General features: G+C 39.2%; 1 protein-coding gene across 6 annotated transcripts in view; it reads right to left on the bottom strand.

Moving 5' to 3' along the window:
- Nucleotides 1-18,743, bottom strand: part of CREBRF (CREB3 regulatory factor) — a 90,218-nt gene that overhangs the window by 2,078 nt on the left and 69,397 nt on the right. For 5 of the 6 annotated variants that reach the window (XM_070076425.1, XM_008255394.4, XM_051843622.2 and 2 more), the window contains one exon: nt 4,284-9,910. In XM_070076425.1, coding sequence (XP_069932526.1) covers nt 9,795-9,910 — 116 coding nt within the window. In that variant the 3' untranslated portion in view covers nt 4,284-9,794. Of the gene's footprint in view, nt 1-4,283; nt 9,911-18,743 lie in introns of those variants that run through there. The other variant, XM_017341260.3, reaches the window with a different exon arrangement.

Below are 18,743 nucleotides of genomic sequence, written 5' to 3'. Positions count from 1 at the left end.
AGTGTTTGCACCCCTGCCACCACGTGAGAGACCCTGCCAGAGTTCTGGCTCCTGGCTTCAACTTGGCCCAGACTTGGCTTTTGCAGCCATTTGGGGAGCTAACCAACAAACAGATGGAAGATTCTCTCTCTCTCTCTCTCTCTCTCTCTCTCTCTCTCTCTCACTATGCCTTTCAAATAATCATCTTAAAAAAGATGCCCATGCATCAGAGTGCCAGAGTTGGCTTCCTGGCTTTGGCTCTTGACTCCAGCGTCCTGGCTAATGAAGAGACCCTGGGAGGCAGTGGTGACAGCTTTAGCAGTTGGGTCCCTGCTGCCATTCACTTGGGAGACCCAGAATGAGTTCCCAGTTCCTGGCTTTGGACCCAGCCTAGCCCCAGACATTGTGGGCATTCAGACACTGAACCAGGAGGTGGAGCTCTTGCTCAAAAAACAAAACAACAACAACAAAAAACCACTCTGGAAAATGTATGACAACTGCATGGGTTTCAATATTTTTTGCATCAAAATAAATTTCTTTATTTCTACAAGCTTTTTGAAGTGTCCTCATATGCACTTTAAAATTTTGACACATACAAGCCAATTGCGTTTCATAGGGGTTATATCAATTTACACTCCCTCCTGCAACACAGTACAAATGCCTGCTTCCCATGGCCTCACCAGCACAGTGCATTAACAAACACTGGGATTTTTGCCAATCTGGGTAGATGAAAACTGCCTTCTTTCATTTTGCATTTTTCTCACGATGCATGACACTGAGGATTGCTTCTGTTTCAGAGCCATATGTATTTACTTCTCTCATTTCTCTGTTGGGTTGCAGGTCTTCTTCATATCAGCTTCCAGGAGCTCTTTATGTGTTAGGAGGATTAGTCCTTTGAGATGAGTTGCAAAGCTTTATTATTATTATTATTTGACAGATAGAGTTAGACAGTAAGAGAGAGAAAGACAGAGAGAAAGGTCTTCCTTCTGTTGGTTCACCCCTCAAATGGCCGCCTTGGCTGGAGCTACGCAGATCTGAAGCCAGGAGCCAGGTGCTTCTTCCTGGTCTCCCACGCTGGTGCAGGAGCCCAAGGACTTGGGCCATCCTCCACTGCCCTCCCGGGCCACAGTAGAGAGCTGGACTGGAAGAGGAGCAACCGGGACTAGAACCCGGTGCCCTTATGGGATGCTGGTGCCACAGGTGGAGGATTAACTAAGTGAGCCATGGCGCCGGCCCCAAGTAGCAAAGCTTTTTAAAGTCTATAGTTCTACTTTGACATGTTTCTGACAGAATTGGTCAATCTTCATTTATGACTTCTAGATTTTGAATCCCAGTTAGAATGGCCTTTCCTTCTAGTATTTTTTTAAATTAATTAATTTATCTGAAAGGAGAGAGAGGGAGAGACAGATCTTCCACTCACTGGTTCACCCCCCAAATGGTCTTAAAGGCCAGGGCTGAGCCAGGCTGAGGTCAGGAGCCAGGAGCTTCCTCCAGGTTTCCCATGTGTGCGCAGGGGCTTTCCCAGGTGCATCAGCAGTGAGCTGGATCCAAAATGGGACAGCCAGGACATGAACCAGCGCCCATATGGGATGCTGGCATCACAGGAAGTGGCTTAATTTGTTATGCCATAATGCCAGTCCCTCATAAAAGACATTTTTTTATGTTGTTTTTAGACCTTTATCTACTTTGAAATATATGTTGTCTTATGGTGAGAGATTTAGAGCCAACTTTATTTTTTCCAGGTTACTCAGTTATTCTAACACTGGGCGCTGAAGTGTCCCTCTTTTTCTCACTGGTTCTTGATACATTTACCATAACAAAATGACAGATATTTCTAGACTTTCAAGTCTGCTTCCACCTATTATTTTTCCCCATATAAAGTTTTAATTTTTTAAGAAAATCCTCTTGGGAAAAAATCTTTTTGGTATGTTTTATCAGGATATTACATTTTTAATTCAGAACTGGTAGCTTTATGTTGACAACTACTGAGTACTTGAAATATCTTTCCATTTGTTCAAGTTCTGTTCTGTGTCCTTCATAGTATTTCATTATTTAAAAAATATTTATTTGAAAGGCAAAGCAACAAAGGGAAAGACAGAGAGGGAGATCTTACATCTGCTGGTCCACTCTTCAAATGACGGCAACAGCCAGGACTGGGCCAGGATGAAGCCAGGAGCCAGGAACTCCATCCTGATCTCCCGTGTGCATAGCAGGGGCCCAAATACTTGGGCCATCTTCAGCTGCCTCCCCAGACACATTAGTAAGAAGCCAGATCAGAAGCATGCAGTAGATGCCAGCATCCCAAGATGAAGCTTAACCAGCTGTACCACAACACCCACTCTAGAAGACATCTTTGAGGGACAGTTGTGCCATCTGGCAATCCACACATCCAGGCCTCAATTACTCCCAGCCCTGTTCTTCTCCCCCTCCTTTACATTGATTCTAAGGCCAGCTTTCACTTACTACATATACTAGTTTTGACTTTAGTTCTTTTTTGGTTTTCAGACTCTAAGCCCATTATTTCCCTCCTACACAGACATCCTTCCAAATACCACCAGCGACTTGGCCTGGTCCCTTTGAGATGGGCACAGATTGTCCCTGGAATGCAGCAAGCCATATGGATTTTAAATTGGGACTCCCTATCATACAAACTGGGGCTCAGCCTTGTCTCCCCTCATTTGAGTCTGACTCCTTGGTAAAATGGACATTACCTCTGGTCTCATTGGGCCCTTAAGAGTAGCAGCTGAGGTGTAACATGCAAGCACCCAGCAGGGACTTATGGAATATCACCCCAGCCCCCTGAGACTTCCTAAAACCTTTCAAATCTGAACCTTCTAGTGGGATATTGAGGCATTTCCTTTTTATTTTTTTTTTCTTTCAGATTTTCATGGTACTATGGCTAAAGAGCTCACCTGGTTTCAAACTATTGCTGATAAAGAAGGACAGTTAAATATTTTTTTTTTTTGACAGGCAGAGTGGACAGTGAGAGAGAGAGAGAGAGAGAGAGACAGAGAGGAAGATCTTCCTTTTGCCATTGGTTCACCCTCCAATGGCCGCCACGGCCAGCACACTGCAGCCGGCGCATTGTGCTGATCCGAAGCCAGGAGCCAGGTGATTTTCCTGGTCTCCCATGCGGGTGCAGGGCCCAACGACTTGGGCCATCCTCCACTACACTCCCGTGCCATAGCAGAGAGCTGGCCTGGAAGAGGGGCAACCGGGACAGAATCCAATGCCCCGACTGGGACTAGAACCCGGTGTGCCGGCACCGCAAGGTGGAGGATTAGCCTATTGAGCCATGGCAATAGCCTAAATAAACATTAACCACTGTTGGTGTAGAGGGACATTTAAATGACTCATCTAACTGGATGCTACTTAAAAAACAAGAAATTTAGTTCCCTAGGACTATATTGATCTGGTGCACCCAGCTCCTCAGAGTACCCAGGACCGGGACAGAGACTGCTGGGAGGAGAGGTCTTGAGAGACCACGGCCTGAAAGAGAACCACTCTATGGGAGGAAGGCATGTCTACTTTGCTTCCTCATGGTTCCAACGACCTTCAAATAAAGGAGTTCCCTTCAGCGGTCCAGCATGTCAAGGACACAAGTCTGTCATTTCTTCTCTACCATTTCCTCCCCAAGATATGGTACTTGTGTCCTTGAAAACCCTTCAGTGATAATGTATTCGGAGCCCTGCGCGTATCTCAGACATCTCTTGTGTCACGTGCTGCCCACCTCAGCCAACCGTGGGTTCCTGGAGGTTGCATTAGTCTCTCTATAGCCCAGTACACAGAACAAGTCCTGGCAGAGTAAGTGCTCAACAGTTTGTTGGCTGAAGAACACATAACTCCTACAGTGGCCTTCGCACAGATCCTCTGACTTAAGGCTCGAACGAAACGCTCAGCCTAGCCTGGAAACTTAAATGAATGATTAAACATACAACACAAATAAATGTTCCAATCACGAGAGACCCAAAATATTTTATTTCCCCTGGAGAAGTTACTTGCCCAAAAAATCAAGAAGAGGTAAGTATAAACTATGCTTTAAATTTTGAAGAATACAAATGCATATATCAACAAACAATTCCACGAAATAGCTAAGTTTCACTGAAATACTAGAAAATCTACCTAAAGCATCAAAAAAAAAAATCAACTTTCTGTATAGCACCAAGAAAGGGGCAACACGGTCCAAAGATCACTACTTTGTAGTTTGGGACCTCTTTGGACTAGGTGGTCTTGCAGAGTGGATGGTTACAGTGTTAAGCAATAGAAAGGCAGAGAAAGGAAAAGCGAAAACATGAGGCAAACAATTCAAAACCTTTTCATCTTTTTTTATTTTAAATTACAAAGGATGTCGCATACACTGATGAATCTGTATCTGACTAGAAGTGTTGAGGGGTTGGAAGGTGACAGAAACAAAGGCAACATTTGCATTGCCTTTTCTGAAATGAAAAACTGCACAACTATTAACCAACATTTAATAGAATAATTTTTAAACAGCTCATGCATCAACAAGATAAAATTCTTTCTAGACAAGAGACAAGACTGAATCCAATAAAAAGTGTCATAGCTCCAGTTGGAGAGGGAGGAAAAAACCAAAACTACAGAATATTTATGACAGCATTACAAACAGGATCCTATGCAACTATGCAAAAGAGGTTGCCACATTGTATGAACAAATGCTTTGAATTCTTGCCCTTCCGCTCTTCTCTTGTGACTTCTGTGCTGTCAGCCCTAGTATCACTGCTAACCATAAATGCTAAGCTATAGGACAAATCCTAGGGAAAGAAGGTATTTTTTTAAAAAAGCAGGTGAGTGGAATACAGTGTCATAAAAATGTTGTGGAAAGGCAGATACAGTACACACAAACATTTCTGTTATTTGGTTCTGAAAAAAACAAAGGGTGAAGGGCAAGACATAGTAATCAGTCTTGCTCACATTCACCCAGAATTGAATTAACTACACCATTGTGTTTACACTGTTATTATGAAAGAGGCAAACCTAGTTCACCCAAACTTGGCACACTGAAATACCCAACTTTGATGTTCTTCACCAGTCACCAAGTCTTCAATTCCAAAATAGTATTTGGAAGTAGTTTTAAGGTTCTGTTCCCTCACTACTACCTCTAAATCTCTCTTTTCTGAACAAAAATGGAAATTTGGCATAGTTCAGTTCCTAGATGTAATTTCTACAATTTCAGTCAGTTTACTAAGCATGAGGACTATGCTTGAACACATAATCCCACATGTCTATGGAAGTGTTCGACTTTCAGTAGTACATTTTCATCATCTTTCCCCAGCAAACTTATTCCTTAAAACGAAACAACCATTCCTACAGTTGACATTCATTGTTACATCCCAATGTGTTTGAAATATTAAAAAAACATGGAGTCATCTTCTCATAATGCCCTTATTAAGATTACAAAGATTACAAAAGAATCCACAAGTATTACGGCACTGTGTGAAACTTATTTGTCATGATCCAAGGGAAGAACAAGACCGCAGTTCTGTGCAAAGTTGTGGAAATGGCCTCAGTTCCATGGGAAATGGTATTCCACAACAGACTTCACCAGAAGGATACTTGAAACCTTTTACTTTAACACTGAAAGCATAATTCAATGCGTTCTCAAAATTCAAGTTTCAAGATTTGGAGAGATGCTAACATTCTGTTACATAATTAACTAGAAAATACTTGAACAGAATTTTAGGAAGACTATATAAAGAAAGGGAACATAAGTTTTTGTTAATTCCTGCTGAAGGCAACTTTAATTCATTTCTTAGAAAGTTAACTAAATCTTAGCAGCTAAAATATTTTTAAATGTATGGAATAAAGAAAAGCACATCCATTCTTGACATTTTGGTGAATAAACTAACAGCTTTATTAGTGAAGGCAAACATCAGATAATTGTATGAATATTATATATAAAAAAGATTCAAACTAACAGCATTGTATTTCAAAAGTACTGTACTTCTGTTTCTTTTAAAGAGACTTGTCAACTGTTTTATAAAACAAACAAAATGGGTACTCTTCTCCTAAAAAAATCTGGAAAAATGAAAGTCAATTTCAAGCTGATGAACTGAACACACCTTTCTTTAAATGCAGACTATTGCTAAGAAGCAAATAAAGTCAAGCATCAGAAAGAAGATGTATGACAAATTCATGAAAGCCAGAGGAAAGGGATGTAGTAAAATTACTGCTAATCTCTCCCTCTCACAGTCAAAGACCATTCAAAAGTGGTCTTTCATACAAATATAAAATAACTATAAAGAGAGGGAATTTGAAACCATACCCATCTGAAATCCTTCATGATGCTTTTGCAATAGCTCTGATTCTCTTACATCAAAAAGGTCAAAGTTAAAGATTTAGGAAGTGGAAGGGAATGAAGACGTTTAGTTTTAAATGTACAAGTAAGGCACAATATAAAGCCACATCATAATCTGTCATGAAGGATAGAGGAAAGGACAAGAATCATACATGGTACAGTAGAACAAGCAATCGTAGTGACTGAAAAAGTGTGGCACCCAATTCAAAACTCAGACAAGATCTTAACAAGAGCAACTGGACAGCATGCTTTCATATGGAGACAAGCTCTATAAAGAATCCAGTGTATCTGAAACTAGGAAGTTTTTTTTGTTTTTTAAATCATAGTAGTACTAGAGTCAAAGTTTATAATTGCTTTTGGAACAATGGATTTAGTTGAGGTGAATTCACAATGCCTTCACTTAGAAGATTCTGGACTTCTTATGAGCTATCTGTATACCATGTATGAACACAGAAAACCTTTAGAGAGCTTTTCTCTAATGATCTTCACCCAAAAATACATGCCACAATTTTCAAAAACAGAACATGTACAACTGTTGGGGTTTTTACATTACCTTGTAAGATTTGTTTGTGTGACACACTAAACGTATATATTTTAATGACAATAGAGGAAGCAGATTATTACTGGCATTAAAGTACAACCATTTCTAGACGGTTTTAAATGCCACAGAGTCCCCTGGTTAAAATGTAAAGCTGCACAGCTTGCCTATGTCATCTTTATGATAAAGTTAAAACAGCAAGAGGCTTTAACTTTCACTCTACATTTTACTGCCAGGTTTTTATTTAGATCAAGTATCGCTGCAGCATTCTGACCAGCCCAGATTTAGCAGCAAATGGCAGGAATCATATAAAATGCAATTTTTTTTAACAAAGTGCTTTTCTAAGATATACATATATATATAAATAGGTACAAAATAAAGTGTCAACATTAAAAAGCTCAACTATTTAAAAGCTTTTAACTATTTAACTTAAGTAGTACATATAAAACACTGAAATGCAAGGATATGGAATCTACTAAACAGATTCAAAGTCTTTTTGTTTGTTTGTTTGTTTTTTGAAATGCAAGACCAAAAAATCAAATTCTGGTTTGCAGACAGGAAAAAAGTATCAAAAACCAGAACTCCTAACAGAGCAGCTAGAAAGGGGCAATTTTATAAACCTCATCAGCTGAATTTCTATCATGAAGCAATTTTCACCTGATTGCAAAACTGCCACATTTTGGAATACTTTTCAAATTACCAGACACACTCTGTCAAGACTTCACATACTTCCAAGTTGCAAACCTGTGCTTTGCCTTGTCTCACCTAAAAAGGAAAAACTTTAAACAATGAACTTCCATTTTAAACCATCAGATTTGAGCTTATTCCTTGTTTAGCGTGAATGCACTAGCAGGTACATTTCCACCAAACACACAGGAAAATCTTGTGCATCACAGTTCAGCTAAGGTGTTAAGACAAAATCCTTCTCAGACTTCCTTTTCCATGATGTCAAGAAGCAAGTTAGCAACACTGCTGGGTTACGGTGTGTTCTAGAATCAAACCTTCATAAGCTATAGCTTCATGTACTATGACTTACAAGTGAGGAAGAGGGGGAGAAGAAAGAAAAAGACATGGAAGCATACTATATGGACAAAGTATAATTAGAGAATAAATTCTAAAGAGGGGAGTAGAGGAAGAGATTTTCCCAGCAGCTAGGTCTGAAATTTTTGGTATTGTTTTGTTAGATATATTTGTTTTTTCTTTTAGTATTTAAGCCACCAGTTTTCAGAGTTTGAAGCACAGATTTGAGAATAACACAGTAAGAGAGACAGATGGAAAAAACCTGTGGGAAAGATTTATAATGCTGCCTTGACATAAGAAATCTCTCAAGAGGTAAAGCTTGAAAAAGCTTGAACAGTTAAAACACTGACTAATTAAGCTGTTTTATGTGAGCAAAAGAGAGCACCTAAAAACTAAATGTGTTAATGTTTCTCAAATTCTAGAAACTATAGAAGAATAAGTCACATGTAAGTTTGAAGAAGCTAGTCTGAAAATACCTGTACAAAAATATAAAAATCTATAAATTTTTTTGTTTTTGTTTTAAGCTTGTGTTGATCTCTGAAAATATTACATGCACAATAATACATCAATTGGAAAAGTGGCAACTAAAGAATTAGATATTTTTAGCTTTTTTCTTTCTTTACATATATACATAATACAATAAAAATAATCTGTATTTTGGTTGTTTGGTGGAAGTATACTACAATAAGCTAAATAAACTTTAATTTTCAAAGTCAAAAACTATTTTACCAATAGCTTACTAAAATGAAATATATTAAAATTTCCTACAATAAGTGCAGAAATAAAAGACTTACAGACATCTAAATGGCCACCAACTTATCTACTATGGAAGCGACTAGAGGAACAGCAAAATAATATTTGTATGTATGGATGCTCCTTCTGTAGATAATTGGACCCAAACAGAAATAAAATTCACAGTTCAGTAAGATCCCTAACCCTGACCTTTTAATTTTTTCTTTTTTTCTCCTTTTTTCATACATTCATACAGTATCATGTAAGCTGTGCAAAACTTTACTTAGACTGGCAGTTTGCCATATCAGTTGCATTTGTCTTTGGTACAAAAAAATAAAACAATCGCAATAATGTGCAAGTATTTGTCTTCTTCCGGTCAAGTACCGAAATAGGAGTTTTCTAGAGCCATCTTTTTTTTTTCTTTTTTTTTTTTTTTTTGTTTTTTATACAATACACAGACTCTGTGGCATATATCTACATTTCAACATAGTCCTATGTACATTCAAAAAATTTGAAAAAGAGTTGGAACAAAAAAAAACATTTAAACCCCATAATTTTTCCATCTATATGTCTTATTTTTCCTCATTAGGGTTTTCATCATACAAAATATTACCAGTTTTATAGTTTCCCCAAAATACAAGGCACAAAGAATATGCTTTTTTCTTACTTGCACAGATGGTTTTATATATATATATATATTTATATATATCATATTGAGCTCTGAATGAACATCTAATATGGCACACAGTCATGAGTGTTGGGTGTGCCATGTACAAGTGAGATTAATGGTTGTGGAAAATTAGAACAAAAGCAGTAATTCTAAAACAATCTAAACTTCAAAAAAATGCTTCCTCAATTTTTTTGTGTGTGATTCAGAGCATAAACCTGCCACAATACTTGGCATTTATTAGCATAGTCACTCCCAAATGTTTTGCCTTAATAGATTTTTGCAATCTGGATCTAAACATTTACTTAAATAAGAGCTCCAATCCTGATGCCAGTAGCAGTTTTAACCACGGTTTATGCTCTGAAAATGCAATAATCAAGTATTTTGGATCATGCTTCACTTATGCTATTTAGTTTTTAAAACAATGTAACCTAATTGTAAATGTTTACATAATGCTAACTGACATGCAAAACAGAATGAAAATTTACAATGGATAACGTGACAAAAACAGACATTTCTGACCAGTGGTCCAATGAAGGTGATTACACTTTTGATGTTGGTATCCTTAGTCCTACAAGGCCTCCTGTGGGATTGCCTTCTGCAGTCTTCTCTAACACCTGGTTAACAAATTCTGAGGTTTGCCCAGCAACTGGGAGACCTGGAGAGAAAAAAAAAATAAAAGGCATACTTAGACACAGAAATGGAAAGGGGGAAAGGAAGCGAAGAAGTGGGAAATGTCTGAGGGTCAGGTGTAGCCCTCAGCTTGATACAGATCCCAAATGAATGTTCAGTTGTGTATTGTTCGCAGCACAGAAAAACATTCCATGCATCACATTATAGAATCCACAATTCTGGCCGGCGCCACGGCTCACTAGGCTAATCCTCTGCCTTGTGGCGCCGGCACGCCGAGTTCTAGTCCCAGTCAGGGCGCCAGATTCTGTCCCGGTTGCCCCTCTTCCAGGCCAGCTCTCTGCTGTGGCCAGGGAGTGCAGTGGAGGATGGCCCAAGTGCTTGGGCCCTGCACCCGCATGGGAGACCAGGATAAGTACCTGGCTCCTGCCATCGGATCAGCGCGGTGCGCCAGACGCAGCGGCCATTGGCGGGTGAACCAACGGCAAAGGAAGACCTTTCTCTCTGTCTCTCTCTCTCACTGTCCACTCTGCCTGTTAAAAAAAAAAAATCCACAATTCTAAGATTAGAAGAGTCAAGCAAAGAATAATTCATATCAGAAAGCTGAGCAGAGGACAAGTAGTTACAGCCCAAACCCAAACCCAACCCAAAGACAGATAGGCACTGCTTCCTAACCCAACCCAACATGTTTCCTTCCTCTCTTACTGCTCTAAACCTCGATAGGTGCCATAGGGGTGGCAGGAGGCTTACTCATGCAATTAGAAATACAGACCTGAAGGATGTTTTTAGTCATTTTTATAATTAATGGAGAAAAGTTATGCTCCCTTTCTTCATTTTAAAGAAAATGAATGAATAAGAAAATTAAAAGGAGAAAAAGTAGAAGCAGAAGTAGCATACAGGTTGATTTTCTCATCTTCCTCATCTTTTATAGCAATATCAAAATATACTTAAAATTAATAAATCACCTAGGCACAAGTATATTTATTTAAGTTTTAAGAAAAATAAAAAGGGTGAAAATAGAAACATTTATTTAATCATTTTTAATAGAAACAAGAAAAAGATACCTTAAAAAATACTGACCCCATCTTAACCATGTATAAGTTTGGCATGATTAACAATGGGACAAATTAATTTCATGTGCCTCCTGGCTGATGGAATGAGAGGAACGTAAGATGCATTCTATTTATTTATTTATTTATTTATTTATTTTATTTTTAAGGAATACAAATTTCCTAAGTACAACTTTAGGAATATAGTTATTCTTCCCACCATACTTGCCCTCCCACGCATACTCCCATCCCCTGTCCTCTTCCTCCTCCTTTCCAGTACCATTCTCCATTAAGATTCATTTTCAATTTACTTTGTACACAGAAGACCAACTCTATACTAAGTAAATATTTCAACAATTTGCACACACAAAAAACTGAGAACTAGTTTTACATTTAACTCTCATTATACAACTCATTGAGGACAGAGGTCCTGCATGGGGAGTTAGTGCACAGTGACTCCTGTTGTTAATTTAACAATTAACACTCTTATATATGATGTCAATGACCACCTGAGGCTCTTGACATGAGCTGCCTAGGCTATGGAAGACTTTCGAATACACAAACTCTGTCAGTATTTAGACAACACCATAAGCAAAGTGGAAGTTCTCTCCTCCCTTTAGAGAAAAGTACATCCTCCTTTGATGGCTACTTCTTTCTGCTGGGTTCTCAATCACAGAGATCCTTTATGTAGAGGGATTTTTTTGCCACAGCGTCATCGCTTTACATGCCTAAAATGCTCTCACAGGCTTTTCAGCCAGACCAGGAAGTCTTAAGGGCTGATTCTGAGGTCAGAGTGTTACTTAAAGTGATTGTCATTCTATAAGTTTGCTGTGTGGACTGCTTCCCATGTTGGAACATTCTCTCCTTTTTAATTCTATCTATTATTATTACTAGACACTTGATGCTATTTATATGATCACTTTAACACTTAATCCTATCTATATGTTCACTTTAACATTTAATATGATCACCTTAACACTTAAGATGGCACCCAGCTTAATGGGATTTGGAGTCCCATGACAAGTTTTTAAGCTATCCCCTTAGAAGTAACTCTGTAGGAATGTATGCAGAACTGTACAGCATTACAGTTACAAACTTCCTCCTCCCTCTCTTATTCCCACTCTTATTTTTACTGAGATCCATCCTCAACTGACTTTATGCACATATGATTAACTCTATGTTAAGTAAAGAGCGCAACAAATAGTATGAAGAAAAAAAAAAAAAAAACAAAAACTCAAAACTGTTCCTTTACAGTCAAGACAAGTGCAGCTCAAGTCATAAGATGTATTCTTGCCAAAATATTTAACTACATCTAGTCATGAAGAAACAGACAAATCCAAATAATAAGACAGTTTACAACATCAACTACCTGAATATTTCATTAAAAAGTCTGGAGACTGATGTAGATTATAGGAGAAAAAGAAATGAAACTAAACGCAATGCGTGCTCTTCAACTTGATCACAAGCAAACAAAAAGGCTACAAGGGACATTAAAAGACAACTAGGGGAATTTTAAATAAGGATTCCACATATTAGATTTTTTTTTTTTTTGACAGGCAGAGTGAACAGTGAGAGAGAGAGACAGAGAGAAAAGTCTTCCTTTTGCCGTTGGTTCACCCTCCAATGGCCGCCACGGCTGGCGCGCTGCAGGTGGCACACCGCGCCGATCTGAAGGCAGGAGCCAGGTGCTTCTCCTGGTCTCCCATGGGGTGCAGGGCCCAAGCACTTGGGCCATCCTCCACTCCTGGGCCACAGCAGAGAGCTGGCCTGGAAGAGGGGCAACCGGGACAGAATCCATCGCCCCGACCGGGACTAGAACCCAGTGTGCCGGTGCCGCTAGGTGGAGGATTAGCCTATTGAGCCACGACACCGGCCCACATATTAGATTTTACACCAATGTGATAAACTTGGATGAAGGTCCTTGGTTGTAAGATACACATGCTGACACAGTTAGGGATGAAGAAATCACATTAACAAATTATCTTCAAATATCCCTCCCACAAATATCCACAGAAACAAAGCATTCAACAGAAAAACAAAGAAAATAAAAGATGAATCTGAAACACCTTGTTGGGAACCTTTCTAGCGTATACCCAGAGTACATGGATCCCCTCCACCACTATTAGTCTGGATATTAATTTCAGTATTCCTCAGTGCCCATAAAGACTTGGCCCCATGCTGGTGTTACTGGGAGAAGTGAAGACTTGATGGTGTTTGGGAGAGGAGGTCCTTAGGTCACTGGGCATGCTCTCAAGGTAGTCCTCATGAGAAGGCTGGTCATTTTAGCTGAGTTTGGCCTTGCTCTCTCTGCTTCTTGGATTCTTTGTGATTCTCCACATGTGTTTCACTATCCATTGCACTCACCAGACACCAGACCAAAGCAGCCACCCAATCTTGGACTGTGAACTTCCAAAACCATAAATCAAAATAAATCCTTTTCCTTCATAAGTAGCTTCTCTCAGATGTTTATTATACAGGGGGAAATTTATTTTTTTATTTATTTATTTTTTTTAAGCAGCACACACTTTGTGTGTGTGTGTGTGTGTGTTTGTTTACAGCTAGAGTTAGTGAGAGAGAGAGACAGAGAGAAAAGGTCTTCCTTTTGTTGGTTTACCCCTCAAATGGCTGCCACGGCTGGAGCTAAACTGATCCGAAGCCAGGAGCCAGGTGCTTCTTCCCAGTCTTCCACGCAGGTACAGGCGCCCAAGCACTTGGGCCTTCCTCCACTGCCTTCCCAGGCCAAAGCAGAGAATTGGACTGGAAGAGGAGCAACTGGGACTAGAACCCAGTGCCCATATGGGATGCTGGCGCTGCAGGCGGAGGACTAACCAAGTGAGCCATGGCGCCGGGTCCCAGAAAACTTATTGATAGAACCACAAAAAAAGAGAATATCTAATTAAGATTATCTAGTCAAAATATATGGCAGTCTGAATATAAAACAGAAAATACATCTTCTTTTCAAATGTCCACAGAACATTTAAAATTATAAGCATGTATTAGGTAGCTAAAAAAATCTGTAAATCACAAAAGTATTAGTTAGTAACAAAACGAGAAAATAATCCTCACCTCCCAAGAAATTTTAAGTCTCACAGATTTCTTGAGTCAAAGAGTAAATTAAACATAAAACTGTAATACATTCAGAAGTAACAAATATATGATATCAGGACTTAAAAAGTACAGCTAAAGCAGCTTTAAGAAGAAATCAGAAAGGCTTTTATTTATGTAAATTAACAAGAAAGAATAAAAATGAATTAAGCACCTAGTAGCTCAAAGAATTAGGACTGGTAAATTCAAGAACTGATTCTTGAAGCCAGTGTTAAGCTGCCACCTACAATGCAGGCATCCCATATGGGCACCAATTCCAGCTGGCTCCATTTCCTATCTAGTTCTCTGTTAATGCACCTGGGAAAGAAGATGGTCCAAATGCTTGGGTCCTTGCACCCACGTGGGAAACCCAGATGGAGCTCCTGACTTCGGCCTGGCCCAGCCCAGGCCATTTGGAAAGTGAACCAGCAGATGAAAGATGAATCTCTCTCTCTCTCCTCTATCTCTCTCTCTAACTCCGCCTTTTAAATAAATAAATAAATCTTTTAAAAAAACTTAACTCAGGAAGAGGTTGTAATCTGATGAATTATCATATATAAGCGATAGAGAAGGTTTTCAAAGAGTTACTCAAAACAAGGACATTAGACGAGTAAGTTTCTGGTATACCAGTGAGTATTCTACTAAATCTTTAAGGAAAAATATTTAAGCTGGTACAGAGAGAAATTCTGGGAAGATAGCTGTTTGGAGATTGGAGATTTTAATATCCAATATCCCCTATAAAAACAGAATAACTAAATGGTGAAAACAGTTTCGAGTAACTAAATGGAAAACAGTCATCAACAACAAGGTATTCCAATGAACCCCAACATTCAACCACAATAACCTGTATGGAATCAGTATGATCGGTACTGATGTAGAATGAGCCAAAAGGGAGCAATGGACCTCAGAACAAAAGAAGCTGAAAACAGCCAATAGGTTTCTCACTGAACACCCAGGGGCCAACTTGAGAAGTGCAGCTAAAGTTTTGAGAGACTCTGGGCATCCCAGGAGTGAGTACAAGGTGCATGTACACAGTAAGGGGAAAAGGGTACATAGTCTAGCCTCTCTCTGCCTGTCAAAAAAAAAAAAAAAAAAAAAAACCCACAACATAGTCTAGCCTCTGAGAAGTTAGAAAATTGACCACCCTGGTTCTCTCTTGTTGGATAAGAGTCAGCACTGATAAGAAATCTCTAGAAGTGGAATTAATATTGGGCAAAACAAAAGATGTGGAAGAGAAAGAGAGTGCAGACAAAATGAGGGAAGGAGAACAGAACAAGAAATTTCAGAAAGCACTTAGCTGGGGCCACCACTGGAGTACAGTAGGTAAATGGATGCTTGCAGATGCTGGCTGGAAGCCCATTACCTCCTCTTCAGTTCCAGCTCTCTGCTAATGCACCTAGGAAGGCAAGAGTTGATGGCTCAAGTACTTGAGTTCCTGCCATCCAAGTGGGAGACCTCAATGGAGGTCCTGGCTCCTGCTCCAGTGCAGCCATTTGGGAAGTAATCCAGCAGATGAATATCTTTGTTCTGTGTCTCTTCTCCTCTGTCACTCTGCCTTTTCATATATACTTTTAAATATTATATAATTATACTAAGTTATGTATATAATATAATGTTATAATATAATATACAATATACAATATTATATATTATATATAATAAAATACATAATAAAATATATAATGTATAATAATATATAATATAATGTTGTAATATAATATATAATATATTATATCGTATATTATATTATATAATTATATATAATTATACATTATAATATAATTATATATAATACATATAATTATATAATGTATTATAATTAAATTATAAATTATATTATATTATGTAATATATTACATAATCATACAATATCTATTATATCACATTATATAATATTACATTATATAGTATTAATATATTCTATATAATAATATATAATATTGTATAATATATTAATATTACATTATATAATTACATATATTATATATACTTTTACAATATATATTTTATTGAATATATTACATAGATATTTATATATTTATATATAACATATATATTTCTATTTTAAAAGTGGCTACATGCTTTTTTTTTTAAAGATTTAATCTACTTATTTGAAAGGCATAGGGACAGAGAGAAAGAGATCTTCTACCTGTAGCTTCACTTTCCAAACTAATTCTACATACAAATGAGCAACCGGCTGTAGTGGCCATTTGGAGGGTGAACCAATGGAAGGCGGACCTTTCTCTCTCTCTCTCTCTCTTTCTCACTGTCTAACTCTGCCTGTCAAAAAAAAAAAAAAAGTTATTGTAAGAAAAACAAGAACATCTCTTTAACAGTGAGTGTGCCTAAAGACATGATCCCAAAATGGATGAAAATCATCACCTACTATTATTTCAAAATGAACCAAAGACATTAATGAAAATGCTTTAAGACATGAAAGAACACAAGTCAGAAGTAGAAAAACTCAGAGGTAAGGTCAGAAAATAATTAGATATAAAAGGAAAAGCTAATTTCTAAAATTAAAACAAAATTAAAAGAAATATAGGTATAGGCCGGCGCCGCGGCTCACTAGGCTAATCCTCCGCCTTGCGGTGCCGGCACATCGGGTTCTAGTCCCGGTCGGGGCACCGGATTCTGTGCCGGTTGCCCCTCTTCCAGGCCAGCTCTCTGCTGTGGCCAGGGAGTGCAGTGGAGGATGGCCCAGGTGCTTGGACCCTGCACCCCATGGGAGACCAGGAAAAGCACCTGGCTCCTGGCTCCTGCCATCGGATCAGCGCGGTGCGCCGGCCGCAGCGCGCCAGCTGCGGCGGCCATTGGAGGGTGAACCAACGGCAAAAAAGGAAGACCTTTCTGTCTGTCTCTCTCTCTCACTGCCCACTCTGCCTGTCAAAAAAAAAAAAAAAAAAAGAAAAAAAAAAGAAATATAGGTATAGTAAATAACAAAGCAAATAATTCTTTAAGAGAAAGAGAAAGTGAAAAGGACTTTAAGAAAAAGAGAAAATGAAAAGGAAAGAATTTTAAAATAAAGAAGAAATGAAGAGATAAAAAGAGATTCAGGAAAAAGTGACAAATACTGAAGATACACACAGAAGAGCAGTAGCATCCTGCTGGAGGAAAAGCAAGGCAACAGGTTAACACTAAGTTAAAAAATTAGAATCTACGAATTGAAAAAGCACTGTACATAAAGGAGATTATCAACCTAAAATGGCCAATTCTCAGATACAGCCTGGAAAAACACTAGAATTTCAAAGAAAAGAGAAAATCCTTCCAGCATCCAGGCAAAATCAGGAAATAAATGATAAGGAAAAAATAATTAAGCAATTATTAGCTTTTTAATAGCAATATTTTACGCCAGAAGAAAATGAAGAAACATACTAAAAATATTCAGATTAAGAAAATATAGGTCAAGGATTTTCTATCTGGTAAAACTGACTTTCAAGTGTAGAGGGAAGGGGGCCATTGTTGCGGTGTATCTGCTAACAGCTGCCACCTTTAGTACAAGAATCCCATATGGGCGCCAGTTAGAGTCCCAGCTGCTCCACTTCCAATCTAGATCTCTGTTATGGCCTGGGAAAGCAACGGAGGATGTCCCACGTCCTTGGGCCCCTGCACCTGTGTGGGAGACCCAGAAGAAGCTCCAGGCTCTTGGTTTCAGATGGGTCCAGCTCCAGCCATTGCAGCCATTTGGGAAGTGAACCAGTGGATGGAAGACTGACTTACTTTCTCTCTCTCTCTCTCTCTCTCTCTGCCTCTGCCTCTGCCTCTCTGGAACTCTGCCTTTCAAATAAATAAATAAATCTTTAAAAAATGTATAGAGAGAATATGCAAGCTTATAAATGTATATACAAGGTCTTTTAATGAAAAAGATTTTTTTTCTTGTAATATTCAATTCCCTTTTCTGCCTAACAAAGGAAGACTCAAAATGCTTTTTTTTTTTTTTTTTTTGACAGGAAGAGTTAGACAGTAAGAGAGAGAGACAGAGAGAGAAAGGTCTTCTTTTTCCGTTGGTTCAGCCCCCAAAAGGCCTCTATGGCCAGCGCTGCACCAATCTGAAGCCAGGAGCCAGGTGCTTCCTCCTGGTCTCCCATGTGGGTGCAGGGCCCAAGCACTTGGGCCATCCTCCACTGCCCTCCCGGGCCACAGCAGAGAGCTGGACTGGAAGAGGAACAACAGGGACAGGATCCGGCGCCCCAACTGGGACTAGAACCCGGGGTGCCGGCGCCGCAGGCAGAGGATTAGCCGAATGAGCTGCGGCGCCAGCCTCAAAACGCTTTTTACAAAGCACAGATAGAGGCCAGCACTGTGGCGTGGTGGGCTAGGCCGCCGCCTGTGGTGCAAACCAGTGGATGGAAGACTTCTCTCTCTCTGCCTCTGCCTCTTGTAACTCTGCCTTTCAAATAAATAAATATTTTTTAAAATAAAAAGCATAGATCATGGAGCTGACACTGTAGCACAGTAAGTTAAGCATCTGCCTGCAGCACCAGCATCCCATATGGACATTGGTCCAAGTCCTGGCTGCTCCTCTTCTGATCTAGCTCCCTGCTGTGGCCTGGGAAAGCAGTAGAAGATGGCCCAAGTACTTGGGCCCCTGCACCTGCATGAAAGACCTGGAAGAAGCTCCTGGCTCCTGGCTTTGGATCTGCTAACCTCTGGCCATTGCAGCCATTTGGGGAATCAACTAGTGGATGAAGACCTCATTCTCTGTCACTTTCTCTCTCTGTCTCTAAC

Source organism: Oryctolagus cuniculus, chromosome 6 (assembly GCF_964237555.1).
Source record: "Oryctolagus cuniculus chromosome 6, mOryCun1.1, whole genome shotgun sequence".
Taxonomy (NCBI): domain Eukaryota; kingdom Metazoa; phylum Chordata; class Mammalia; order Lagomorpha; family Leporidae; genus Oryctolagus; species Oryctolagus cuniculus.
The sequence above is the reverse complement of the archived record's forward strand: the minus strand, read 5'-3'. Positions and strand labels throughout refer to the sequence as shown.